Source organism: Aspergillus terreus, genomic scaffold (genome assembly GCF_000149615.1).
Source record: "Aspergillus terreus NIH2624 scaffold_15 genomic scaffold, whole genome shotgun sequence".
Classification (NCBI taxonomy): Eukaryota; Fungi; Ascomycota; class Eurotiomycetes; order Eurotiales; family Aspergillaceae; genus Aspergillus; species Aspergillus terreus.
Window position 1 is genome coordinate 1021784 of NT_165938.1, and position 26847 is coordinate 1048630.

General features: G+C 53.3%; 11 protein-coding genes and 3 non-coding genes across 14 annotated transcripts; 9 read left to right on the forward strand and 5 right to left on the reverse strand.

Annotated features, from left to right (window-relative positions):
- Positions 1-274: 274 nt before the first annotated feature.
- Positions 275-1633, reverse strand: ATEG_09852 (putative mitochondrial carrier protein; the record flags this gene model as incomplete). Its single annotated transcript, XM_001218473.1, has 2 exons — positions 275-1419; positions 1504-1633. 2 exons carry the CDS (start codon positions 1631-1633, stop codon positions 275-277), a joined length of 1275 nt encoding a protein of 424 aa, XP_001218474.1.
- Positions 1634-2248: 615 nt separating this feature from the next.
- On the forward strand, positions 2249-3956 carry ATEG_09853 (putative F-box protein (Pof7); the record flags this gene model as incomplete). The annotated part of the gene is made up of 2 exons (XM_001218474.1): positions 2249-2647; positions 2706-3956. 2 exons carry the CDS (start codon positions 2249-2251, stop codon positions 3954-3956), a joined length of 1650 nt encoding a protein of 549 aa, XP_001218475.1.
- Positions 3957-4380: 424 nt separating this feature from the next.
- On the reverse strand, positions 4381-4452 carry ATEG_10427. Its single transcript has one exon. It is a non-coding gene; the product is annotated as a tRNA-Trp (tRNA).
- A 312-nt stretch (positions 4453-4764) lies between these two features.
- ATEG_10425 lies at positions 4765-4836 on the forward strand. The gene has a single exon. It is a non-coding gene; the product is annotated as a tRNA-Trp (tRNA).
- Positions 4837-6186: 1350 nt separating this feature from the next.
- On the forward strand, positions 6187-8022 carry ATEG_09854 (uncharacterized protein; the record flags this gene model as incomplete). The annotated part of the gene is made up of 1 exon (XM_001218475.1): positions 6187-8022. One exon carries the CDS (start codon positions 6187-6189, stop codon positions 8020-8022), a length of 1836 nt encoding a protein of 611 aa, XP_001218476.1.
- Positions 8023-8602: 580 nt separating this feature from the next.
- ATEG_09855 (60S ribosomal protein uL16) lies at positions 8603-9550 on the reverse strand (the record flags this gene model as incomplete). The annotated part of the gene is made up of 3 exons (XM_001218476.1): positions 8603-9047; positions 9139-9314; positions 9506-9550. The coding sequence occupies 3 exons, from the start codon at positions 9548-9550 to the stop codon at positions 8603-8605; spliced, it is 666 nt and encodes a 221-aa protein (XP_001218477.1).
- A 451-nt stretch (positions 9551-10001) lies between these two features.
- Positions 10002-10102, forward strand: ATEG_10426. Its single transcript has one exon. It is a non-coding gene; the product is annotated as a tRNA-Leu (tRNA).
- A 1233-nt stretch (positions 10103-11335) lies between these two features.
- Positions 11336-12100, forward strand: ATEG_09856 (uncharacterized protein; the record flags this gene model as incomplete). Its single annotated transcript, XM_001218477.1, has 3 exons — positions 11336-11515; positions 11567-11878; positions 11972-12100. The coding sequence occupies 3 exons, from the start codon at positions 11336-11338 to the stop codon at positions 12098-12100; spliced, it is 621 nt and encodes a 206-aa protein (XP_001218478.1).
- A 356-nt stretch (positions 12101-12456) lies between these two features.
- Positions 12457-14977, reverse strand: ATEG_09857 (putative ATP-dependent RNA helicase (Hrh1); the record flags this gene model as incomplete). The annotated part of the gene is made up of 2 exons (XM_001218478.1): positions 12457-12801; positions 12857-14977. The coding sequence occupies 2 exons, from the start codon at positions 14975-14977 to the stop codon at positions 12457-12459; spliced, it is 2466 nt and encodes an 821-aa protein (XP_001218479.1).
- Positions 14978-15709: 732 nt separating this feature from the next.
- ATEG_09858 (60S ribosomal protein eL30) lies at positions 15710-16236 on the reverse strand (the record flags this gene model as incomplete). The annotated part of the gene is made up of 4 exons (XM_001218479.1): positions 15710-15802; positions 15878-15994; positions 16065-16102; positions 16164-16236. 4 exons carry the CDS (start codon positions 16234-16236, stop codon positions 15710-15712), a joined length of 321 nt encoding a protein of 106 aa, XP_001218480.1.
- Positions 16237-17457: 1221 nt separating this feature from the next.
- On the forward strand, positions 17458-19433 carry ATEG_09859 (uncharacterized protein; the record flags this gene model as incomplete). The annotated part of the gene is made up of 2 exons (XM_001218480.1): positions 17458-18088; positions 18145-19433. The coding sequence occupies 2 exons, from the start codon at positions 17458-17460 to the stop codon at positions 19431-19433; spliced, it is 1920 nt and encodes a 639-aa protein (XP_001218481.1).
- Positions 19434-20088: 655 nt separating this feature from the next.
- ATEG_09860 (coatomer subunit zeta) lies at positions 20089-20765 on the forward strand (the record flags this gene model as incomplete). Its single annotated transcript, XM_001218481.1, has 2 exons — positions 20089-20453; positions 20525-20765. The coding sequence occupies 2 exons, from the start codon at positions 20089-20091 to the stop codon at positions 20763-20765; spliced, it is 606 nt and encodes a 201-aa protein (XP_001218482.1).
- Positions 20766-22230: 1465 nt separating this feature from the next.
- On the forward strand, positions 22231-24865 carry ATEG_09861 (putative DUF814 domain protein; the record flags this gene model as incomplete). Its single annotated transcript, XM_001218482.1, has 2 exons — positions 22231-23159; positions 23218-24865. The coding sequence occupies 2 exons, from the start codon at positions 22231-22233 to the stop codon at positions 24863-24865; spliced, it is 2577 nt and encodes an 858-aa protein (XP_001218483.1).
- Positions 24866-25530: 665 nt separating this feature from the next.
- On the forward strand, positions 25531-26835 carry ATEG_09862 (L-threonylcarbamoyladenylate synthase; the record flags this gene model as incomplete). Its single annotated transcript, XM_001218483.1, has 1 exon — positions 25531-26835. One exon carries the CDS (start codon positions 25531-25533, stop codon positions 26833-26835), a length of 1305 nt encoding a protein of 434 aa, XP_001218484.1.
- Between the last annotated feature and the right edge of the window lie 12 nt (positions 26836-26847).

Genomic DNA, 26847 nt, shown 5'->3' on the forward strand with positions numbered 1-26847 from the left:
CCATGCTAAAATCAATATGCAGAGAGAATGCTCTATGACGTGGACTCAAATCGGTATCATCAGCAATAATGCTCGAGAAGACAGGAAGAAGAAAGACCATAACCAAGGATATGTGGTGCGCTAGACCCATAATCAAAACACGGATGATTACAACTTCAGAGTAGAGAGAGGTGAAACGCAAAATTGTACAGAGATGTTCAGGAGTGGCATCTGCAGGCCGCACTTACGCGGCTGCAGTCCCAGAAGGACATGAGAGGAAAGCATGCACGAATACTCATACAGAATCACTCGTGGATTCATCATCGCTGTGGCGTCTCTCATTGACCTCTCGAGCCATCTTCTTCCCGAACTCGTAAGTAGAAATCATGATGGCACACGCCGGGGCGACTTTCAGGCACCGTGCAACCCAGCCGCGGAAGAGTCCGGCCGTCCCTTCTTCACGGAATATATGCAACAGGAACTTCGGTAGAGGAAGTTGTTCGGGGCGAACGGAGCCAGGGGCCGCCACAGCTCTTGGGGTGCTCGGGTGCTCATCGCCCATGTGTCGAAATACTTGTTGGCGTGTTTTTCCAACGTCAAACGGAGTAGTGACAAATGCTGCAAGGGATCCAGACGTAGCACCGGCGACAAAGCTCTCAAAGAATGTGGGTGTTTCAATGTCGTGGGGTTGTTGCTGACTCGTTATTGAGCCATGTGGGAGGATATGATGTGCTTGGGCCTTCTTGCGGCCTTCCATGAGGAACTTCTTGACCTCCTCGTAGCCCCACCAGTACAGACCAGAGAAGGGAACGTCGCGCCACATTGTCAGGGTCAATCCACGCCAGAGAGACCTGTACCCATGTATCTGAGTCATGTTGTAGAGTCCATCCAGAGTGGCCTTGAAATGTCCGGCACCAGTGCCAGGCGTGGCCTGTAAACGAGTCCGGAACATCTCGATTGGACTGATTGCAGACGCGGCTGCGATTCTCGCGGCCGCTCCTGCGACAAACGCAACGTAGTTTTCGGGGAGGTACTGCTTTATCGGACTTCGGTGGTCGAATCGGAGCCAGTCGTAACCAGAGAAATAAATGACATTCGCTGGAATGCCCATCATGAGGGTCGGGCTGAGACCACGCCATAGCGTCAGCACGCCTTCATTCCGGGCGATCTTGCGCAAACCATCCAAGGTGGAAGTAAACGTCTTCCGCTGGGTCTCTTCCACGGCACACTCTGTCACGGCAGGAAGAGCTCCCGCACCCGGTCCCACCATGCAAACCTGCGCATTCTGTCCAATCCAAAATACTTCTCGACAGCAGGCAGTAACTCCCAGATTGGGGGGTACGTTCTTCAGCGTCTGTGTTGTGTAGGAGTTGAACGGGGATGTGTTCTTGATGGGAGACTGAGATTGGAGGCGAATTCGGACGACATCAAGGGGGTTGACTAGGCAAATCCATCAGCATGGGCTGGGTTCTCGAGATATGACCGAAGGCACTGCCTGCAATCAAGATCAAATCGTTCACATACCTAATAAACATGTCAGGATGTTCCCGCAGGTGGCGGACAGCATCCTCTGTGATAGCGATACGTCATTGTTCCATTGTCCATTAACAGCGCCTGGGGCTGGGACATCTTCTGACCCAGCAGTAGCCGTCATTGTGGTCTCTTCAATCCAGTTCCATGACTCTGCAGGGAGTCTCCGGTCTCCAACAACAGCGTTCGAGTCGCTCGAGCGATATCGGTCCGAAGGCGCAGGATCAGACCTGACGCCGGACATTCATTCAGTGAAAGCGGTCTCACAACGAATATTCGCAGTCGCCAGGTGGAGATCGGTGAGACCTAGACGGAGGAGGATAGCCACGAGGACGAACAAGGTTTCGATGGCGGGGAGAGAGAAGATGAAGCACGATCACTCATAATGCGTCAGAGAAAAAGAACGGCCCCGGTCGGTTGAAGGCGGTGGCGCTTGGACCAAAGGAGCTTAGGCCCGGAGATAAGGGCGGGAAATCATCTTCCTCTTCTCTTCCTACTCTTCCGCAACAATTATCATCACTCGGAATTTCTCGAACATCCGCTATTCTCGTAGGTGGTCGATAATCACCAGGTTTTAAACAGGACAATGGCTTAACAAGTGTCTCAATCTATCTTGTTGCATATTCTGATTGCATCATCCCTCCTTCCGGGTCTCCTGTCCCGCACTAAATCGGACGCTACCGAGCTTATCAATCAAGGATTCTGGCCACCACCGGCCACTGTTTCTGGTCAGCACAACATGGAGGACAACGCGGAGCTCGAGTCGTTTCGACGTCAGTGGCGAGAAGAAGTTGCGCGTCGTACAAAACAAAATAAACCTAGCCCATCGCAATCCAAACCGTCCGCATCTACGACCACTCGGCCTCCGACGACACAACAATTCCCACCCACTCACCATGAAGCTTCACAGCGCAAAGGAGAAGACGACGGAGACGGGGCAGCAGCAACTCTGGATCAGGGTGAAATCATCCAAGGAGTAAGCCAGCTGAGCTTACACCCCCCCGACGACGATGCCTTCAACAATCAAGTACCCCGCAAAGAGCCCAAATCCGCACTGGAACACTTCGAGCGCGCGGTAGAGAAGGAAGCAGAAGGAAATTTGGGCGATAGTCTGCAGCTATACCGCAAGGCTTATCGAGTATGCCGGAGACCTCGCAGTATGAAGATCATGGAGACTAATAGTGTCGTTTCTGTAGCTCGATGCGGCCGTCGATAAGACGTACCGGAATAAGCATTTCGCTTGGGCATGGAAAAAGTCAGCTCAAGCGGCGGCCTCTTCAGCCAGTGCTCCCTCAGCAGCGCAAAAACCACAAGATGAATCTGAGACTCTACCAACGCCCGAACTAATTGCTTCGTTCGCCAACCTCCCTATCCCGCAGGCTGAACCGGAGATCGAGAATACTCCTCCTCCGCCATGCCCCATCGCAAACGTACCCTCGGAGGTAATCGTTGAAATCCTACGACACATCGCTTTGATGGACCCAGCGGCTTTCTGCCGCATGGCGCTGGTCTGTAAGCGCCTTGCATATCACTTTGCGCACGAGCAACACATTTGGAAACGACTATGCCAAGGTTCTGAATTTGGGTTCAAGGCCATGCATTACTCGTTTGCGTGCGATATCTACGGTCGTCCTGAACATACATTGGCTCCGCGGTTCACACCCTTTCCTACCTCCATCCCCGCACAAATCCCTCAACCGCTGTCTTCATGGAGTGAGGTCTTTCAAATCTTCCCACGCATTCGATTCACCGGGATATACATCAGCACTGTCAATTACACCCGTCCGGGTGCTGCTTCCTCATATCAAAACATATCTTGGGGTAGTCCGATCCATATAGTTACCTACTACCGGTATATACGGTTCTATAGGGACGGAACCGTCATTTACTTGCTGACTACGGAGGAACCTCTGAATGTGGTGCCACACATTAGTAAAGAGAATGTGAAGGCCGCGCGAGCAACATCGCACAAGCAACATCAGCGCCAGCTCTCTGATGCGGGTACTACAGTGACGGGGGCTCCTGATCCTGTACCCCCAGTGGCTATGGCCGCACTGAAGTATGCTCAGTTTGGTCGCTGGCGCCTCTCCAAGCCCTTGGCTGCGTCCGATCCGGAGGAACCACAAACCGACCAGGCCTCCGGACTACCATCGCTTCCGGGCAAGACGTCCTCCGACGGCCCTGATCCTAGGGACGTCATCGTTGAGACGGAGGTTCTGAACCCGAAGAAGTACATTTGTGTTCTTCATCTCTCGCTCCGGTCTACATCCGCGTCATCGCGGCCCAACTCCACCGTCGCTCCGCCTAACACATCCAAGAATACTAAGTTGGTGTGGAAAGGCTATTGGAGCTACAACAAGATGACGGACGATTGGACGGATTTCTCCCTTCGGAATGAGCGAGCGTTCGTCTTCCGGCGCGTTCGCGGATGGGATATGAGTTCATGATGACAATCTGTGGTTTCCTGTGGTGAATATATATAGAATATGCACCATTGCACATATACATAAAAGTGCGCATCAGGCGTTGTCTTACATGTGCCAAAACATCTAGGCACATTGCGAATGGGATTTATTCATTTGGCTATGAGAATACGTGATATGAAATAGAAGCACAAGGCAATCAAGGAGAATTCATCAATACCATCGGCAAACAACGAGATACTGGATCCTACAGACACGTAGATGGCGAGGCATGGACTTGATCCATCGCTTTGCAAGTAATGTATTGAGGTTGGTGTACTGAGCTAATCGACTTATTCCAGGTGAAGAATGCGTGCTACCATGCTGGACAGCGGACCCAGCCCAATTGCCAGATAGACGTCCACTTGGAGCATCAGACATCATTAACACACTACAAAAAGGCAAAAAATGAGGCTGGCCCGATTCGAACGGACAACTTCTCGATCTGGAGTCGAACACGCTACCGTTGCGTCACAGCCCCATTTGCTTGATTGGCCCTGGCTTATTGCCATTGAGTACCAGAACAATTTATTCGACTGGAATAGAAGACTTGCATGCTCTCAAGCCACTTCCGTAGAGCAATTGTCGTCTATTAGATCGGCTTGTATGGAAGTGCAAAGCAATACTGTACTCTCGTCGCAAAGGCGCCCTTCTCGGCTACCAGTCATTCCAAATTCCAGCTGATCGCTCCCTCTGTACACATTTACTGCAATTCACGTGATCATGGAGGAATAAGATGGGCAAAATTCCTCCAGACACTCATTGCTAAATAAGAAAAATTTCATCCGACAGTGGGGCTGTGACGCAACGGTAGCGTGTTCGACTCCAGATCGAGAAGTTGTCCGTTCGAATCGGGCCAGCCTCATCTTTTTTTGCACTCTCACAGAGAGGTGACTGGTCTTTTTTTCCACACATCATTGGGAGCTACGGTAATATGTAATTCAGCTACACCGACATTCTTCGGTTGATGCAAGGGACCTGCAGTGAGAAGAAGGTAGCCGTAGGTTGGGGAGATCTACTGTATGTAATGAGGGGCCTGGTCCCTTTCTAAAGAAGGCTAGGTTGTTTTCGTTTTGTTGGTTGAACTCGAAGCCACCTATCAAAATTGATGTACGAGGTCCTTGTTGGGCGTTTTGGCATGCTTCAGGTCTACCATGGGTGTGTCGTGCAACAACAAGGAAATGTTGTTGTTGACTCCTAGTAATACTGCGATACTGCGGCACGATGTTGTAGGGAGGTAGATCATGCATGCGACCGCGAAGGAAGGCCCCCTACAGGATTCGGGTGTACCCCCGTTCCTCCTACGGTGGAGTGCATGGGACTGATCATTCGTTGCCCGGTGGAGGGATACGGAGTTTCACCATTTTCAGTGGAGGAGTCATGATGACATGTCAACTAAACCTGACGAGTGCACCGGGAGACATCTTAGGCTGGAGAATTCATTTTGATTTCGTAAACAAATCTACTCCGTACAGACAGGCATGTATCTGTTGGGATGAGTTGGCAGATGTGCTTATCGGGAGGCGGTCGATCATCCGTGGATATATATTCCCCTGTACTTTTGCCTGTTCTTGCGTGGCGGTGGAGAGAGAGAAAGTTTACCAGAAACAATAATAGAAGACACTAGTTGAATCACCATGATGGCCTCCTCCATTAGTAGTGAATATTGTTGATGGTAGTATGATTGATGAGGGTGTCGGAAAGATAAGGTCACGCCGGTCTGGTGACTTCCGTCCGTTGCATCATCATCACCTCTCATCATATTGTCCTCATCTTCACCATCTCTTTCTCTCCTTCCCCCCTCCTTCTCGTCCTCAACACGAATACCCTCCGATTGAATATTTCCCTTCGTCCTCTTCTTCCTGGATACACTCCCCCCTCTCGACTCCTCCTCCCCCCCTGCGTCTCTTTGTCTCTCCTCCGCTCCTGGTTGGGTCGCGTCCGATCACCGCAACGAAACCGGAGGATGTTGGCCTGATCTCCCTGATCTGACCACTCCGACATCTTTTCTTTTTTTCGAGTCTCGCCTGGCCCTGACTTGATCTATTCCATCATATTTCCCTCTCCTCTACTCCTTTCGTCACATCCATCCCATTATTCCTCTCCCTTCTCGTCGCTCCACGCGGGGAAGATCCACCGATCGATAAGTACCACCGCCTACGCTTATCTGCTCCGTATCTCCCAACACCACCAAGACTGCCTTGTCCAAACCATCATGGCTTTTCGCCTTCCACCCCAAGTCCCAACCCGTCAGCGCTCCATTTCCGCCTCCCAACCTCAGCCTACCGTCGAGGTCCCTCCGGCTCTCTCCCAAGTTCCTGAGACCGAGTCCACCGAATGGGTTCTATTCTCTCCGTCTCAAGCCTCCACTACTGCCCGGACGCACACGACCTCCACCGAACGCACCCCACGCACAGCTGGAGCTTCCCGCATTAGTGACTTTGGCTCCTTTGGCACCCCAACGCGTTCCGCATGGGGCCAGGAAACTGATGCCAATGATACCCTGGACGAGTCATTAGATGAGGATGGGACGGAATTGGATAGCCTGGATGACGGGTTGCATGCCTTTCGGGCACCGTCGCCTCATCATGAATCGTCTTCCCGATGGGATCAAGGGACTCCCGCTGTGCTGCCGGCGCACGACGGTCTAGGAAGTTTCCACGCCTCCAGTCAACCGGTACAGGAACAACTATGGCAGCACGAGCAGTACAATCCTCGTCGGAGGCCAGAGCTGCGTCATCGGCGATCCTCCAGTATCCAACAACAGCTGGACTCGATCCCAAACGAGGAGCCCCCAAATATGGAGAGGGACCGCTGGCAGCGGATCGAGAAATGGAGAATGGATCAAAGCCGTGTCCTTTTGCAGGAAATTGAGCGGGAAACCCGGAGAAGGCGCAATAGTCGCATCAGTAGATTGAGCGATCGACCCGTTTCTCATCCGGATATTTCTGATGTGTCGCCCGACGTCCTAGAGACCACTATCGAAACTGTCTCGCCCCCATCACCTGCCCAAGACGGACAAGATGAGCCGTTCTGGCAACGGATCACGCGCAAGGTCATTCGCGATTTGATCGGGATCGATGACTCCTTGCTGTCAGTCATCTTTGGCGAGTCATTGCCGGCGTTGGATGACGATGCAAAGCGATCGTCCACTGGCTCAGATCATGATCTGAACATGGACGAGGCGATCAAACAGGAGCTGGACTCCTTCTCAGATGACAACACCCTCTGGCAGAGCAAGCTCATCCAGCGCATTGCACACGAGCTAGGTGTCCTGGTCCACCAGTTATGCGAACACCCAGGCGCGTTTACGACCTACCTTAACATGACGAACGAGATCCCAAATCAGTACGCGGGTATGCCTCTGGGTCGCTTGCCGGAAGAGGTCGAGCCCCAGCAACAGCCAACCTCTGTTGTACCCACGACCTCTGCCGAAGCCCCAAGCAATGATGATTCGATGCCTTCCCTGCAGTTCTCACCCACGCTGCGCGACCCCAACGGGCGGGAGCATGCGGCGCAATGGGGAATCGAAGATGAAGATCTACCTAGCCGTCCGGGTTACCCTACGGAGCAACTATCCGAATCCGCGCGCCTGCAGCGCGAGAAAGAGTACTGGGAACGTGAGCTCGACGTCATGATGGTCTTCCGGTATCTTCGGAACCGTTTCAGTCGCCGCAACAATGGCGCTGAGGCTCAGTACTCTCCTTCGCGTCGATCGTCTCAAGATGCGTCCCGTCGCGCGGCGATCATCCGCCAGCACCACCCATTGGTAGCGCGAGCCCACTCCCGCTCGCAGGCACAGGTGAGACGTCAGTCCCAGTATTCTGCGACACACTCGGGTCCCACGGGGCTCTCGTCGCCGTTGCTGCGTCAGCATTTCCGCCGCTCGAGTTCGAGTTGTGCAAGCCAGAGCGCCAAGTTGTCGGCGATCTCTAGCCGTCGGACTCTCACCGGTTCCAGCCGAAACTACTGGGATATCGGGGGGAGTGTTGATAGCGGAAGTGCCGTGGCGCCTGTGGGGGCTGGTCTGGGGACCTGGGGTGATGTCTAGACGCACCCTTAGAGGACTTGATGTTGTATATATATTGCATGCTGTGCATCAACCTGATACTAATACAGGCGGTCATTGCGGCAAGGAGTTCTGGGTAGTCTACAGTGGGGATGGACCTACACAGGTTTTGATGATTTCTGGATTTCAAGCCTAGAGTTATATCGCTTTATTGATTTCTTTCATATATATTAACCTTCTACACTGTTTGTATTGTATTATCCATGTGAAACTAGAAGTCGGGCGCCATTGCTGTATGCGTGCGGGCAGATGTGGAGGCATAGATGGATTGGAATCACAACATATACCCGGTGTCAAAGAGTTATAGGTCGAATCTGGTGTCTTGTTGCGAGATATCTACACTTCACTACAGTCGTAGGCCCATTACACGCGGAGTCGGGTTGCGCATATTGACCCGGAACAGGGATTACTGGGCATCCCAACCAAGTTGATAGCAAAACAAATGAAGGCGAATCATGAACAGTTCCCGTTTTTGCTTTCTCATTTTGGACAAAATGATCCTAACGCTAAATTAAAAACATCAATTGTCCCCCCAAGACACCGAGCGACGGACGGACGGAATTTACGCCTCAGTCTCGTAAGCATCAGGGAAACGCTTCATGTTCTCCTCGACCAGACCGTGGCCACGCAGGAACTGGACGTAGGCACCGTCCTGCTTGAGCTTGCCCTCCTGGCGGAGCTTGACGTACTCCTCGCGGCGGACGGGGGTGAAGCCCCAGTTCTTGGAGACGATGATCTTCTGGCGACCGGGGAACTTGTACATGGCACGGCGGAGGGCCTCGATGGCGGCGGCGCGGTTGGAGTCACGAGTGCGGACGGACAGAATGATCTGGCCGATGTTCACACGGGCAACGGTACCCTGGGGCTTACCGAAGGCACCACGCATACCGGTCTGGAGACGATCGGCTCCGGCGCACGAAAGCATCTTGTTGATACGGATGACGTGGAAGGGGTGCACGCGCACGCGCAGGTGGAAACCTTCCTTACCGGTGATCTTCACGAGGTACCTTTTTGCCTGTTAGTATTCTTGTTTCTTCGTCTGATCCCGCTGGCAGGGACGGGATGGGATGGCTCGAGGTGGGTGGATGGTCGACATACTTGTTGGCGCAAATACGGGCGGCTTCGAGAGCCTCGGAGGACAGCTGCTCGTACTCGTTGGAGACCATGTGCACGCACAGAGGGAAGTCATCGACGTTGGCCTTCTTACGTCCCAGATCGAAGATACGGATCTTGGGGTCGGGAACACCACGGTTGAACCGGGACTTAGGGTAAGGCTGGACGAGATGTTAGTCACTCGTTCATGATGCCGAAACCGTTCCCCCATCGAAAGCAAAATATTCCATCCATCATCGCTTCGCTCGGAGAAAGACCTCGTTGCGTTGTTGCGATGTCGTCGTCTCCATAAGCGAGCCGATCGCCCAATCCACAAAACTCCGGATCACGAAAAAAACCGAACGCAACGCACCTTGTTCTTGCAGTAGCGGTAACATCTCGCGGGACGGCGGGCCATTTTGACGGATGGAAATGAGTCGTAGCTGCACTTCCTGCGAACGTTGGGGTGGGTTGTCGAAAGGGTGGTGGTGTCGAGAATCAGAAGGGGAAGATTCGGGGGGGTCACGCAGTTTCGACGTTGATTTCCAAGCACCGCCGGCCCGCTAACGAGTGGCAAAGCCCTAAGCCCTAGGGCTGCACCAATCAGGACGGCGCATCCTCCGGTCGATTTGTCATCTCTTACATGCCTTTCCTTACGTTGTATGTATGATGTAGACACCATATTGACTCATTCATGGCTGAATAATAGGTTGTATCGTTGATTATCCGTATCGGAGACTTTCTATTCCACTCTATTTATATTTGTAAGCCGCAGAGGGGAAACTTTACCACCTTCCGTGCAGTGTCTCGGAAATCACCCTTGTAAGCCCCTGCTATAATCCCCTTCTTAGCCTACTCTAACATCCAATGGCAAGGTGGCCGAGTGGTTATGGCGTGCGGTTCAGGTTAAAACTGAACATTCAGTGTCCGCATGGTGCAAACCGCGTGGGTTCGAATCCCACCCTTGTCAATATCTTTTTCTTTTTTGTTTTTTTGGTTCTCCTATAGTTACCCCAAGCAACATACCTACGAGTTGAGGTATCACATCTCCTGTGGTCTCTTCCACCCGGTACCACGCCCTCTACCACCACCTTTCACTGCCTTCAACGCAATGCCCTCCATCCCAGAAGTGCGCATTGCACGAACTCTGTGCCTCCTATGCAGGCAGCTTCCAACTGCTGGATCGTATGTCTTTGGTGCGTTCCTCGTCTCAATATCCAGTTACACCTTCCATTGCTCAACCCGTTGGCAGATTTAGGACAAAACCTCCTCTCAGTGCTTGATTGTCAGAGACTTTGTGGTGGCTGCTCTTACAACCCCATATATCTCGGCGTGGTGACATCCAGCATGCTATATTGTCCTAACCGATAGCTACAACGAATCGGAAGAACCCACTGTTGATAATTTTGAGCGATTTGCGGTTGCGATTCAGCCCGTTTATACGCCTCGCAACAATACACGCCAAGGGATTGCGTCGACTCTAGAAGGGCTTCTCAGTGATCAAACAAAGCACATCATCCGTGAAGACTTCAGGCAAGAGTTACTTGCAAAATTGCCGGCTGAAGTCGCAACTATGGTTGCTGGATGCATTGCCCCATGTTGGTATCTGACCGTGCTTGGAGAGACACGTCGACTGTTCGAATGCATACCGACAAACCATGACACCAGAGTCCGCAGGTCAGCTTGGCACGAGAGCTGTGGATATCCGAAATCAACTATCAGGGCACCTCTTATGTGGCAAGACTCAACCACAAGCCACTGCAACAAACAGGCGCCTCATATCATATGAGACTACCAAGTAATATTAGAAGGGTGATCCTATCGGTCGACGGCATTGGCCTGCGAAGAATACAGTTCATAGATCATGATTCCGACCCAGTACCTGATGGGTCGCCATGGTACGAGGTTCTTGAAGTCGACTGTCCTGATTTGAAAGCTTGTGTGAACTGTGATGTAAAATTCTCCATGGCTAACAAGTATGCCAAGTCTAATTCAGCCAGGGCCTTTTTGTCCGCGACATTCGGCTTGTGGATGGGCCATCCTCTTCGCGTGGAATCTGGAGCACACCTTTCTTTCCCACCTAAATTCCACCTGTGGAAATTCTTCCACCTTAATGCCAAACCCCGGCTAGACTACGTATACTTGGATATGCACATTCGAGGCCTACTTATTTGTTCTTGCAATTCTATGATAATTGGCATCCATGGTTTCTCAAAATACTGGGAGACCATTCAAGAAGTTTGTCAAGTTAATGCGCCAACGTGCAAGAACGGGGTATCTGCATTGGATTTACGTCCCGTTAAATAAAAACGAGTGCATTGAAGCCGCTTGGATTCGGAAGCTCCAGGATTGTAGCACAATAGCCTTTGGCCCTGTCTTAATTGTAAGTTACCCTTTCCTCTTCTGTACCCCTTTGATGCTCACCACAGACAAGCTACGAACTTCACTCCGGAGGACTCTTACATTTGGACCCCAACTTCCGGCGCGCATTATCGATTTTTATGGATACCTCCCCTTGGTTAAAGATGGTGACGGTACTATCTCGGGGCTCTTTCATGATGGCTTAGATTCAGTTTCCAGATATGTATCTGCATTTGGGGTCGCCTGTAATGCTCAAAGCCAAGCTGGTACGCTGCCATTGCTGCCCATGGATACTCACTATGAACCGCCCAAAGTTCCTCCGGGTAAAGGCTCCATAGCGTGTACATGGTTCATGACAAAGGCTTCACTCAAGAACCTTGTCAAGGTACGAGTCTGTAGGGATCAGAGTCAACCGCATCGCCCATGCCTTGGTCTTCTCTTATCTTCTAGTGACAAACACATGGAATCGCTTGGGCAGGTCTGCTGGGACCTCGACCTCACCCAAGAAGTCTTCGACCCTGTATACATTGAAAAGGGTACGGTCGATGGACGGGATTACATTAAGAACATTCGAGGTGACACATTTGACTCACGGGTGTCTACCTAGGCACCAGCGAAGTGCAGAAGCTCCCACGAGAACGGACCATCATTTGGTGGTCTGGCCACGTGGGCGACAAAATAACCACATATGATGAATGACTGGGATACTGCTGACTTGAGCCTAGACAGGCACAAACCTCTGTTTTTTTCTTTTTTAAGGTCTAGCTAGAACCAGCGTCTCGTTGTAGTGTATATAGTGCATCTATTCTAGTCAACCGAAGACCGAAGCCCAACTCAAAAACAGCAGGAGTATCAGTGCAGAAGCTGCGTCTGCTTTCGGGGCCTAAAGCACAACTGGGTATATAGTCTAACATCGTACGAAGGCAGCGAGCCTTTTGCCCGTAACACAACCAAAGGACTGGATCACGGTCCGGCCAATGCCTCTCCTACCCAATCCATCTGTACTGCACTCACGCCCCGCGCGTAGCTGCGGTTGGTGAATACATATTCATTGTACATAATCGCCTCGACCTTTTTACCGAACAGCACGCTAGATGGGTGTATAGCCACGGTCTGGTTGCCGACCACAGTCCTATAGCTCCCGTCGGGCACTAGGCGCGCCGTATTGGTAGCAAATCCAGTGAGGAAGCTCTTAAGAATCAAAACGGGAGACGGTTCACGAGTCACCGAAGACTGGCCTCGAGTGTCGTTGGGATGCGGCAGGAGCTTTGCTTGACGGCACTGTGTTGTCAATTGTTTGCGAACGTCCTATCAACACATGTAAGTAAGATTCCCTTTATCCGTAAAAACCTAGACCACTCACCATGACAGATTGCATGGCCCGGTGGGACACCATATGTCTCTCTGCCCATGCCTTTCGATCGGTGTTCTCTGCGGCGTACGCCTGGACTGTGGCGAGCATGGTGAGGTGATCACCTTCTCTGCGGTAGAGATCTCGTCGCGCTTTCTCTGCTTCCTCTTTTTTCTCTTCCGACGTCGTGTTCAAGAAAATATTCTCAACGCTGAGACATGAAATGATATCGATAACGTCGGACAGACAGTCGGGGCCGTTTTCTGACGCCGCCAGTAAGACGCGTCCAAGAGTCGGAGTGAGAGGCAGCTTGGCGATATGTAAACCGACAGGACTGATTTGACCATCCTCCCCGAGCGCATTGATGCTCAACAGTTGAAGAAGAGCTTTCTCCAAGGCTTCTCGAGGAGGCCGTGTCAAGAAGGGGAATGCCATGACGTTGTCCACCCCGCGAGCCTTCATATTGAGCAAGGACTGGCTCAGGTCACAGCGGAGAATTTCGGGTGTATTCACCTCATCCAGCGCCAAGTAGTCCTTCTCAGTGTACAATCGATAGCATTGACCGGGGGCTTCTCGACCAGCTCGACCCTTTCGCTGGATTGCCGCCGACTTGGATATAGGCTTGACGAGCAACGAATCAAGCCCGAGGCGTGTGCGGAACTGCTTGATTTTCGCTTTCCCGCAATCGACCACATACCGAACACCAGACACCGTCACCGAGGTTTCGGCGATGTTGGTTGCCAGAATCACTTTCCTGGTTCGCGGGGGGGCCGGAAGGAACACTCGCTGCTGAGCGACTTGGGGAAGAGCAGCGAATAGTGGCAGAACTTGGATCTTGGGGAGAGCGGGATCCATCCCTGTAGCATACTCGTTCACCAGGTGCTCGAGAGCTTCTACTGTTTCTTGTCCTGTCAAGAAAACGAGGATGTCTCCGGGCATCGGCTCTTTGTAATGGATTTGGAAGATGACCTTGAGAGCCGCATCAACGAAATCATGCACCGGTTCTGGGGAGTAGATAGTTTTGACTGGAAATTGGCGGCCCTTGATATGGCAGATGGCGATGTCTCGATCAGTTTTCTTCTCCGGTGCTTGTTCTTGCGCAGCATCGCCGTCGTTTGCACCATTAGTATCGGGTTTGTCAGTGAGCTGAGCAGACCCTGGAACAGCGTAACCCTCTTTGAAAAAATCAGTGAGGCTCTCCATGTCAGCTGTAGCACTCATAACCACGACCTTCAGCGGGACTCCACCACGTCCTTCTCGTTTGCCCGCAACCATGTTCCTCAAGAAACCCAGGACTAGATCAACGTTGACACCACGCTCGTGTACTTCATCCACAACGATAGCGCTGTACTTTGTCAACCAAGGATCGTGTAGCATTTCTTGCAGAAGCATTCCCTCCGTCAAGAACTTCACCCGCGTACTGGGTGAGGTGGACGTGTCGAAACGAACCGAGTAGCCGACTTTGCTTGCCGGAGAAGAAGACCCCAGAGGAGTGCCCATCTCTTCCGCAACACGCCTGGCTAGAGAGATCGCCGCCACTCGCCGAGGTTGCGTGATCGCAATGCAACCGCCAACCTCGATTTCCTTCTGCGAACCATCGTCCTTAGGAACCTTTGCCTTCGTTGGCCGACACCACTGCTCGTTGACTAGGAACTGCGGGATTTGCGTACTCTTTCCGCTACCCGTCTCACCGACCAGAAGCATCACATCGTTCTTGCGCAGGTATCCTCGAATCTCGTCGCCATGCGGGAAAATAGGAAGGTTTTTGCGGAGCTGATACAGCGTCTTGGCCTTTTCCCGGAGCGACTGGAACTTCTGCGTTTCATCCTTGTGCGGTTTGCCTTTGAGGTTCTTTTTCTTTGATCTGTCGAGACTGCTTTTATCGTCGCCGGGTTTGGTGTCTCGGAGGGGCCCATCACCGTTTGTCGCATTCGATGGGGAAGTCCGATTGAGGGTATTTGAGGGGTCCTCGTGCTTCTGCTTCTTGTTCTTCTTGGTAGGGTCTTCTTTGTTGTGTTTCCTCTTCTTCAGTGATGCTGGTTCCTCTGTTGTTTTGTCTTTGGGGACGCTTTCTTTGATCGTATTAGGTTCGTTGTCGGAGTCGTCAAAGACGACTCGCACCCTTTCGGGCATTGTTAGGATATCGGGGGAGGCGTATGTGGAGCGTCGACTGTTCCGAAGTGTTAATAAAGGGGATATAGCATATTGGTGTCTTGTCACCGCATAGGACTTTTCTTTGCTGTTCGGCGAGGTGGATGGAATTTCGGAGTTGTTGAGTTCCCCGAAAATTTCAGGCGGCTTATCGATAAGAGCTTGGCGACACAAAGGCCCCTTCTCTATCACCGCCAACGACCCCCATGGATTGCTTAACTGATTTCTGAATTGGAGACTCAATACGTACATTATGTATAGCAAAAACAAGGGGGAAAGATAATGAGTTAGTCGATAGAGCACAACCTCGGAAGATTCAGCACCTGCACTACACAGATATACTTGACCAGTCCAAAATCCGATAGAGATACATATTCAGGGCCAACAACGGGCACCATGTGCGCATGGAAATACTCACTGCATAACTGGCCTACTGAATAGACGGATAATGAGTGTTCAGATGGCTATAAGCCTTACATTTTTCATACAGTGTTTGGTTGTGAGTATGAGGGGGGCCATCTACTTAAGATGGTACACTGGCCATTGACTATCTGGTGTAAACGACATCTACACCATAGCCAATACTACAACAAGACTACTGCGTGGAAGACGTAGGAAAGGTCATTTCTTGTCATTATCTATCACGTGCCCTACTGCGTTGCACCAAGGCAATGTCGTCCAGACAAACACGAAATCCCGGTCCCAATTCAGCGTTTACTGGCCGCTGAGGATGTCGGAGTCACCGGCATCGAGGACGGACATGGTGCTGCAACGGAAGAGCTTACCGCAGGCGGTACCGAGCTCGATCTATATCACGTAGTCAGCCCAACATTCACCCAATTCAGATCCTCCGAGGAATCAATGTTGCAGGTCGCAACTCACGTTGTTGCCGGAGAAGTGGTGGACGGGAGCCTTGGCGAGCATGGCGTAGTACTCGAGCTCACTCTTGCGGAGAGGAGGAGTGTTGGCGGCGATGATAACCAGCTTGGCCTTGCCGGACTGGTGGACGGAATTGTTAGCGACTGGATGGGAGGGGCCCGGACGAGCGATGGTGGGCGACAAAGCTTACACGCAGGGTCTTGATGGTAGACTTGTAGCCAAGGGTGACTGTACAGCGAAGTTGTTAGTCGAGGGGATTCTGAGACGGCATGATGGGGGATGGACATACCCTTTCCGGACTTCATCACAAGCGCCAGGCGCGAGTTGATGGTGTCACCTTGCTTCTTGCTCTTGGGGGCCATCGTTACGCTGTTGAGGATTGAATTGGGGTAGAGAGGATCAAAAAGATGCGCGCTCCGGCCTGGTGGAATTGACGGATAGAGAGAGGAAGAGGGAGGGTGGAAAAGGCACACTACGACTAGCCGGGATCCTCACCGAATCGTGAATTTTTCATTTGTGGGGTTGGCGAGGCGGATGTCGGTTGCTCCGTTCCGACTGAGTCAGCAGGGTGTATAATTATGTCAGCAGTCACATAAGCAGGCACTAGTCTTCTCCTTTACAGATGGAATTCTGACACTGGGTGAATAATAGGTAGACACAATAATGATAACAATAGTACCTAATAATAGGCAATAGCCTATCAGAATAACACAAGTATCTAAATCCCGTGTAATCCGCATTGTTGTCTCCAACATACCGAACAACAAGCTCCCAGCCTGACAGCCTAAAGGGCGAGACTGCTGTATGCGGCAAGGAGTGACGCAACGGGGTGGTCGGCGATGCTATCTTTATCTCGACTTCGTATTGTCTCCCTGGCGCAGAGGCGAATGGCGAGAGGAAAAGGGGATTTGGCCCCAATCCACGGATTCAAAAATAAATTCAAAAAGAAAGGGTTCAACTTGCATTGATCAGTTAGGTATCTTCTATCTTTGTATCTTTGATTCAGGACGGTGTAACAGTAGTGATTCATTATTTCAATACCTTAGTAAAGTCCCCCAAGCAACGGCGGCGAAGGCTGGTAATCCCGCCGTTTCCATACAGCACTTGCCCTAAACGGGATGATTAAGGGATTTCCGTCCAAAAGGACTCTCGCTCACTCTCACACTCTCCCTCATGCGCATTGCATATATTATCCCTCACGTCAACATTATTTGTTTTGCCTCTCTTCTTTCCTATCGACCTCTCTATTCGTCTCCAGTCCGACCCAGACACGTTCTCACAAAACGGTGGCTAGACTTCACCAGCCATACATGACTCCCCTAAATCTACCTACCTTTACCTACTTCGGATTTCCCCCCACCACCACCTCTCTAGTACCTACGGAGTGTCCACTGTGTTTTGACCGCTACTACTTTCCTACGCCCAAACCTCTCTATACGCCCGTTCCTTAAATTGACCACTTAATTTCCCGGCTGTTTCATCGCATTCTTATTTCCCTCTCCTGACCCCTTTCCTAAGCCCTCGACGTCTTGTCAGTCCTCCACCCATCCATCTGTCGTTCAACATTGTCGTTGTCGGCCACCATGTCTGCGACTACTCGCAAGCCCGGGACTCCGGGCAACTCGGCCAAATCGTCAACAACCTCAGACAGTCCCTCGGTCAACGGCACCCCGTCGCGCGCCCATTCTCGATCTCCCAGCGCCGCGACAAATGGCATCTCCAGATCTCCGTCACTTCGAGGCTCGACTCCCGTCTCTGCGCGCGCCGCCGCCCGGAAGCCCGGTCGGTCCAACCTCAGCATGTCCAGCGTTCCGAAAGTTGCCTCCGACCCGACCGAAGAAGACGCCCGAGCGCAAAATGCCGCCCTCATTGACGATCTCAAGGAGCAATTGCAGAAAGCCGAAAGCGCCTCCGAACAATATCGCAAGCAGCTGGGCGTGCTCCAAATGCGCCTCGATGAGGCCGTGAGTGAGCAAGGCAAGCTGGACGATCAGGCTCATGAGAAAGATAGTCGGATCGAGGCCTTGAACGGTGAGATTCGGGACCATGTACGACAGATTCGCGACCTGGAGCAAGCCCATGAGCAGGAACGCAATGCCATGCTCCAGGAGAAGGAACAGCAAGCGAGCCGAGAAGAGGAAATGCAGGCGACCATCCAGCGCCTCAAGGATTCGCTGGCTCAGAAGGACACCGACAAAAACGTCACCCGTTCTTGTAAGTGCCTCTTACCATCTCCTGATTTGGTTGCGCTCTTTCTAACAACCCCTCAGCGAGCTTCCGTAATCGCTCCTCTCCCGACGTCGACGGCCAATTCGCACCCTCGTCGCAGCTTGAACGCAGCCCGTCCCGAAACAATTCCAAATTGCTCTTGCAGAAGGATAAGCTGATCGAGTCTCTCCGACTGGAACTCGCCGAGTCTCAGATCAAGCTGGTGGAAATGGAGAACAAAGGCGGGGGCCGCCAGCGGGAGCTGGAAAAGGAGCTCCTGGAGGCTCGGATGGCCAACGCTCGCCTGATGGAAGACAACGAGAGCTACCAGCTGCTTCTCAGTGAGAAGACGTTGAATGGTGATTTCACCAAGGGCGATTTCATGCGAGATGCCCTCCCTGATGCTACAGATGCCAAGGAATCCGGTGGCGGCTTGGGCTCACTGGCTGACGAGCTGGAATCTGTAGACGAAAAGGCCGAGTTCGACGGCTCGCGCAAGCTCGAGTCGGAAGTGAAGGCCCTCAAAGACCAGAACAAAGCCTTGACTCTCTATATCGAACGCATCATCAGCCGGCTGCTTCAACACGACGGTTTCGAGACCATCCTGGACAGGAACGAGAACGAAGCGCCCGCCAAACCCCCAGTGTCGAACAATAAGGACCTTCCCCCAATCCCCCCGGAGAAGGACGATCCCACACAGCAGACCTTCCTGCAGCGAGCGAAGTCGGTTGTTGCGCCGAGCCGGCCTCCGCGATCCCGTCCTGCGAGCTACATGCCACCACCTCCTGCGCCGACAAGTGTACCGACCGCTCACGAGAACCCGGACACTGCTCCCAGCATTCCGCTGAACCGGGGCCAGTCAGTGCGCTCTGGCCATCGCAGAGCGAGATCGGAACAGACGGACCCCGCGGCCGCGGCTGTCGTGGGCCAGATGTATCGCGGCCGGAACTCTGGTGGACCCATTAGTCCCACTATCATGGGCCCCGGTTCCCGCCAAAGTGCATTCTCTGGAGCGAGCTATATGTCCAGCATGAGTGGCAGTGGACGTGCTCCCTCTTTGGGTAGCCAACCGGACCGCGGTCGGATGAGCAGCTCGAACAGTGTCACAAGCGACCCTCCGGGTGACACTGCTTCCACTGGTGCCACTTCGAGTTCCCCCCGATCTAGCACCGGTATGACCAACTATACTGGGGCGGTAATGACCCAGAGCAAACTGCGTCCGCTGCGACTCGTTAGCGAGACCAAAGCTGCCGAAGAGGAGGAGGCTCGTAAGAAGGCAAACCGGGGAAGTTGGATCCCCTGGTTCAACCGGCCCACTTCGAGCGAGTCGACCCAGCCTGCTTCAAACTGATTGTGAACTTGACCCTTTGATAAGGGACTCTGTGTCTCTTTAACTTTCTGTCATGTTTTATTTTCCCCCTTATATCTCTCTGTGCCAGGCAGTCATCTCCCCTTTTTCTACGATCCCTGTTTCGATTACTGCTTGATGATACCGGGAGCTTGGTGTTCAAGTCAGACTATGGTCATGTTTCTATACCCCGGTATTCTTGGTCACCATGAAGGTGTCCAGCCTGGCGGACATGGCCACAACGCCACGCCATCTATGTTACTGATGCTCCGTTATGTTTGAATTGTCATGGACCTCCCTCGTTGTATATTTCTGAGGATGAATTGTGATGACCTGGTTGCTGTTATGCCCTGCCTGATTATGAATATATGGTGTATATACTCGTGTCTATAGAGTGTTGATCTTTGTATACATTAATAATTGATTTTTCTGAGTTCATAGTGAATCAACTGTGTATATGAAATATGGTCGACCTGTTTGGATGAAGATTGCAGTGAGATGCAGACCTGGGGACTTGGATGTATACCCGGAATAATGTTAGGGCGAGATCCGGATTGCGGCCAGCTTGACAGGAACTCCGTCAACAAGATGGACTGCGACCCTCCTTAGTACTCACTACACGCACCACACCCCAATTTCTGCAGAGAAATTGCCTACCATGCCTGGCTCCCTGTCCCTTTTCTCTGTCAATGCCATCCTGGTCATGTCGGCCGAGGATGGCTCCCGCATCCTCACCAAGTACTACTCGCCGCCTCACCCCCCAGCAGGCACCGCTCCCAACTCCACCGATTATCCCGGCGCAAACCCCTATCCGACCGTCAAGGAGCAGAAAGCTTTTGAGCAGGGTCTCCTGGAGAAGACAAACAAGCAGAGCAGCGATGTGATCCTCTACGACAACCGGATCGTCGTGTTCAAGGTCGAGAGCGATGTGATGCTCTATGTGGTGGGAGCCGCCGATGAGAACGAAGTGCTGCTCTACAACGTTGTGCTGTCGCTACGGGATGCCTTGGGAATCTTGTTCAAGTATGTCCTTTTGCCATATCCAGTGCGGTGATTTCCCCACTGATCCAGCGTCTAACCATCCTTTCTACCAGGGGCGCAACGGACAAGCGGACCATCATCGAGAACTACGACCTGGTCGCCCTGGCCATTGACGAGATTGTCGACGACGGCATTATCCTCGAGACGGACCCCGTGATGATTGCCTCTCGGGTGAGCCGTGCCCCTGCGCCGGATGCGCCCAACCTCAAGAGCATCGACCTTTCGGAACAGGGTCTTCTCAATGCCTGGGAGCTCGGCAAGCGGCGTTTGGCAGACAGTCTGCGGCAGATGTAGATGGTCGGAGATTGTCCTGACGGGAGCTATGCATTTTTCTGCATTTGTACGGGTCTGATGTGATTCTTCTTTTATCCTATCTGGCTGGTCCTGGCGTGGTAATTTTATACGAGTCGCGTGCGCATTGCTTTCTACTTTTTTATTTCATGATGTCGAACACTTGGTATCCCATTTCCTTTCCTGTCTTTTGATTTCCAAGGACTTGGGGACTTATAGAGATACTCCTTATGTTTCGCTGAGAATTGAGCCTCACCGGAGAGAAAGATACGAGACCAATGGCAAAGAAACATACTCAATCCACAAGCAACACATCTGCGTCGTGGTAGAAGATTCCTTCTGCTCATAGATCTAATTTCATTGACAATGACCCGGGCATACTTGACGCATACCTGGCAATAATAGAATGCGGTGGAAAGCGGGCTCTCTAAAGGGACAAATGCCCCGCATACGTCACGCAGTCACTTCCGCTCCTCTCGATGAAAACTTCCTTCTTCCAGACTTCTTCGCGGCACAACTGCTTCACCATCCCGGGGTCTCACTTTCGAGGATCACAGGCCGAAGATGAAGCAAAGATTCTCGTCCTTGGATGTCAAAGTACGCTCAATTCTCTCCCCTTAACCCGCCGCACTGTGACGCATCGCTAATCAACCGCCAGGTCATCTCCCAGGAACTAGCCTCGGAGTTAGTCAACCTGCGAGTTTCGAACATCTACGACTTGTCTTCGGTGAGTCCCATTCTTTGCCGCCGGATCTGTATGTTCTAGATCAAGCGAAACGACTAACGCACGACCAATGCGCCCGCACCGCAGCGAATCTTCCTCTTCAAACTCGCAAAACCGGACCACCGCAAACAGCTCATAATCGACTCTGGCTTCCGCTGCCATGTCACTGAATACTCGCGCGTTACTGCGACCTCGCCGTCCCCCTTCGTGACCCGATTGCGCAAGTTCCTCAAAACCCGCCGCATCACCTCCATTACACAGATCGGCACAGATCGCGTGATCGACTTCGCCTTTAGCGACGGCCAGTACCACCTGTTCCTGGAGTTCTTCGCCGGAGGAAACATCATCGTCACGGATGCCGAGCTCACCATCCTCGCCGTGTTCCGCCAGGTCTCCGCAGGCGAGGGCGAAGAGGCCCGCGTCGGCATCAAATACACCGTCACCAATAAGCAGAATTATAACGGCGTGCCTCCCATCACCCCAGAGCGCATTCGCAACACCATTCGCCATGCGCAGGAGGTCTTTGCCCGCGAGGATGGCGCCCCGAAGAAATCCAAGAAGAAGAACACCGATGTTCTCCGCAAGGCGCTCTCTCAGGGTTTCCCCGAGTATCCGCCGTTGCTGCTCGATCATGCTTTTGCGGTAAGAGGAGTCGACCCTGCTACGCCTTTGGACCGTGTTCTCGGGGACGAGAGTCTGCTGGCGCAGGTGGATGGCGTGTTGGAGGAGGCACAGCGGACCAACATGGCGCTTTCACCCGGACAGACTCATCCGGGGTACATTATCGCCAAGGAAGATACGAGATCGAAGGCTCGCGAGGAGGGGCAGGCGGTTGAGGCGAACGGGGAGGGAAAGAAGCCAGGGCTGTTGTATGAGGACTTTCATCCATTCAAGCCACGGCAGTTTGAGGGTAAGCCGGGCGTCACTATCTTGGAGTTCCCATCGATGAATGCTACCGTCGATGAGTACTTCTCGTCTATTGAGTCGCAGCGACTGGAGTCCCGGTTGACCGAGCGAGAAGAGGCGGCGAAGAAAAAGCTGGATGCTGTTCGGCAGGAACATGAGAAGAAGATCGGCGCGCTGAAGCACGCACAGGAGTTGCATATCCGGAAGGCGGGCGCCATCGAGGACAATGTCTACCGGGTGCAGGAGGCCATGGACGCGGTCAACGGACTGATTGCCCAGGGCATGGACTGGGTTGAGATTGCACGGCTGATCGAAATGGAGCAGGGACGAGGCAATCCCGTCGCGAAGATCATCAAGCTGCCACTGAAGCTGTATGAGAATACGATCACGCTGCTGCTTGGTGAGGCGGGAGAGGAGCAGGAGGAGGCCGAGGAGTTGTTCTCTGAATCCGAGGAGTCTGAAGATGAACAGGAGACGACTCAAACCGCTCAGAACAAGCCAGAGGTGTTGACCATTGATATCGATCTGGGGCTGTCCCCGTGGGCCAACGCTACGCAGTACTACGAACAAAAGAAGATGGCTGCCGTTAAAGAGCAGAGGACGGCACAATCTTCCACGAAGGCGCTTAAGAGCCACGAGAAGAAGGTCACGGAAGACCTGAAAAAGAGTCTCAAACAGGAGAAGCAGGTCCTCCGGCCGGCTAGGAAACCGTTTTGGTTCGAAAAATTTCTCTTCTTCGTCTCCTCCGAGGGATATTTGGTGCTGGGGTAAGTGACGGCATTTTATAAGAGACTCGTGTCGGAATTTCTAACAGGACCTGTCTAGTGGCCGCGATGCGATGCAGAGTGAATTACTTTACCGTCGGCACTTGAAGAAAGGTGACATCTTTGTACACGCAGACCTCGAAGGTGCGACACCGATCGTCGTCAAGAACAGACCCGGTACTCCGAACGCTCCCATCCCACCAAGTACCCTGTCGCAAGCAGGAAACCTCTGTGTTGCTACCTCGAGTGCGTGGGATTCCAAGGCCGTGATGCCTGCGTGGTGGGTGCATGCACACCAGGTTTCCAAGACGGCCGAGGCGGGTGGTCTTCTTCCTGCCGGAGACTTCCTGGTCAAAGGCGAGAAGAACTTCCTTGCCCCGTCGCAGCTTGTGCTCGGTTTTGCAGTGATGTTCCAGATCAGTAAGGAGAGTTTGAAGAACCACAAGCTTCACCGGTTTGATGTGACGGAGACTACCGAGTCGACTGCACAGGGCGATGGAGTGGCTGCATCTGCGGAGGAGGTGAAACAGACTCCTGAGCAAGCAAATGAAACAGCTCCGGCCAATGAGCCCTCGGAGACGCTTAACAAGCAAGAAGAAGGCGAGCAAAGCTCCGATTCAGACGACGAGCAGGAGGATCCCGACGCTGTCCCTGCCCGCAACCCGCTACAACGTGGAGACTCGGAGTCTATGCCCGAGGAACCAGTAGACGAGGTGAAGGGTGCAGACAGAGCCGCAGACAAACCCACTGCTGACTCACAGGAGGCCGAGGAAGAGCTGTCTGAGGAGGAAACGGCCCCCGCAGAGGAAGATAGCCCTACGGTGCAGACTCAGGAGAAGGAGCATCTCTCGGCCAAGGAGAAACGTCTGGCAAAACAGGGCAAATCTCTCGACTCTGAAACCGATGAAAAAGGATCTAAGCAGACTTCATCCCCTGCCACGAACGGAAAGCGTTCCAAAGGTGACACCAAGTCAGCACCCGCCTCTTCTCGAGGCAAGAAGGGAAAGGCGAAGAAAGCCGCAGCGAAGTATGCCGACCAGGATGAAGAAGAGCGTGAGTTGGCGCTTCGGCTCCTCGGAGCTAACAAAGCCAAAGCCGAAAAGGCCGCCGCAGCGGCGGAGGCCAAAGCCAACCGTGAGCGTGAAGCAGAGGCGCAGAGGAAACGTCGGCAGGCGCAACATGCGCGCGCCGCGGAAGCTGAGCGGAAACGCCAGGCCCTGTTCGAAGAAGGTGGTGGAGATGACTACGACGAGGAGACGGCTGCAGCTGAAGCGGCTGATCTTGAGTGGATTCCGGCTCTGGTGGGCACGCCTCACCCGGACGATGAGATCCTTGCCGCTATTCCCGTGTGCGCGCCTTGGGGCTCCCTCGGACGATACAAATACCGAGTGAAATTGCAGCCAGGTGCGGTGAAGAAGGGTAAGGCTGTCAAGGAGATCCTTGGGCGGTGGATTGCTGAGACGACCACGGGTAAGGTCAAGAAGGAACACGCCGAGGATGCAGGCATCAGCCGGGCTGTTGCGGAGAAGATCCGAGCTCGCGAGGGAGAGCTGATCAAGGGATGGAAGGATACTGAGATCATCAATAACGTTCCTGTTGGCAAGGTCCGCGTGATGACGGGCGCTGGAGGAAGCGGAGGCGCCGAAGGGAAAGGCAAAGGAAAGGGAGGCGGTGGTAACAAGGGAGGAAAAGGAGGAAAGAAGAAATGATCAGTGGCTTTGCCTGTGAAGTGCATGAAGTTGTTGGATGTGCTATAGATCTTTCCACGTCTATATAGATACCTCGATCTCTGCTATGTCGGATCGAAAGCAGATCGCCCTATACTGCAACCACCCACGTCAGCTGAGATAGGACTCAGATTCCCTCTCAGGTAACCAACTCCATACCAATCATGCCCAAGCTCTCTACTGAATCTTGATGAATCCTGTTTTGTTTGCTTTTATACATGCACTCTGCCCGATGTTGAGGCCGGCTTAGTCAGAGGGCCGTCGACGTCATCGCAGAAAAGAAGATTTTCGACTGCGTCTTAAATTCCTCCTCGACCAACGCATTACCGGTGCGACAGCCTCTACAGCTTGATGATTGCCTCTACAGAGAGATAGTGTGCTGGAGTGTCGTTCTTCGGAACCCATCCCCGGAGTGTCCACATCCAAGAGCCCACCACTCAGCAATTTTTTCCCACCAGCCGCTCAACTTAGCCCCGCGTCTCGATCATCTTGACTCATATCATCGCAAAACTCTCACCGCACCAATTGCGTCAATCTATACCGCCCCTGGTTCTCCGCTCGCAACCAAGTTGGTTCCATCTCTGTTCCGCCTTGTAGCTGGCGGCCGTCCGCGCAGCATTGCGAGGTTCATCACTGGTAGCAGCACCATGACGCCCAAGGAATCCACACGGATCTTATCCGTCCGTCGGTTGAACAAAGAAGGACCCGGAAACAGGTCACTCGCAGAATGGTGGGAGAGCGAACGCAATAATAAGACACCCGAGGCAGAGGCGATCGCGGAGGCCGCCAGCCTTCTCCAGGACAGCGACATCCCCGTCGCTTTTCCGACGGAGACCGTCTACGGGTTGGGCGCCGATGCGACGCGAAGTAGTGCGGTGCAGGGAATCTACAAGGCAAAGCAACGGCCCTCGGACAACCCGCTGATCATCCACGTTGACTCACTGAGCATGCTCGAGCGGCTCCTCAACCCTGTGCAGATGAGTCCGACCCGCGCTACCAAGACCGCAAGAAACTCTATCCCTCCCATCTACCACCCCCTCATTGAACGGTTCTGGCCTGGCCCTCTCACCATCCTCCTCCCCAACCCCTCCGGCTCCCTCCTCGCAGACGAGGTCACCTCGAACCTAACGACGTTTGGCGTGCGCATGCCTGCGTCCCCGCTGGCCCGGTTACTGATCCACGTCGCGGACCGGCCGCTGGCTGCGCCGTCCGCGAACGCGTCTACGAAGCCGTCGCCGACGACGGCAGAGCACGTGTACCACGACCTGCAGGGTCGGATCGAACTGATCCTGGACGGTGGTCCCTGCGGGGTGGGCGTAGAGAGTACTGTAGTGGACGGGCTGTCTGACCCCCCGGCGATTCTACGACCCGGAGGCATCGGTATTGAAGAACTGCGGAGCTGTGCGGGGTGGGAGAATGTGCAGGTCGGGTACCATGATGGAACCCTGGACGTGAAGGAGGTGCCCCGCGCACCGGGGATGAAATACCGGCATTACTCGCCCAAGGCCCGCGTGGTGCTCTTCGAACCTGGATCGGACGAGAAGGCTGTTGCGAAGCATGTGCACAAGGATCTCGAGGACACGGCGATTGGTGCGCACATGATCGGGGTGGTACGCACGAAGCATTGGAAGCGCGGGCTGGGGCTGGTCTCGGAGGAGGAGATCCAGAAGACCGTCAAGCCCATTCCGTCGTTGGTGGACACCTTGGTGGGATTCTCGATGCCCGTGAAGGACCAGGCCAATGGATGTCCTGCTGTCAAAGAGGCGTTTGACTGTCACCTGGGAACGGACGTTGAGTCTATCGCGCGGGGGCTGTTCGCGGCGCTACGGGCAATGGATGAGATGGAGGTGGATGTCATCTATGTCGAGGGCATCTCCGACACCGAAGGGGATCTGGCGGCGGCGGTGATGAATCGCTTGCGCAAGGCTGCGGGGGCAGAGCTTCGCGTATAAACAGTTTGGTAT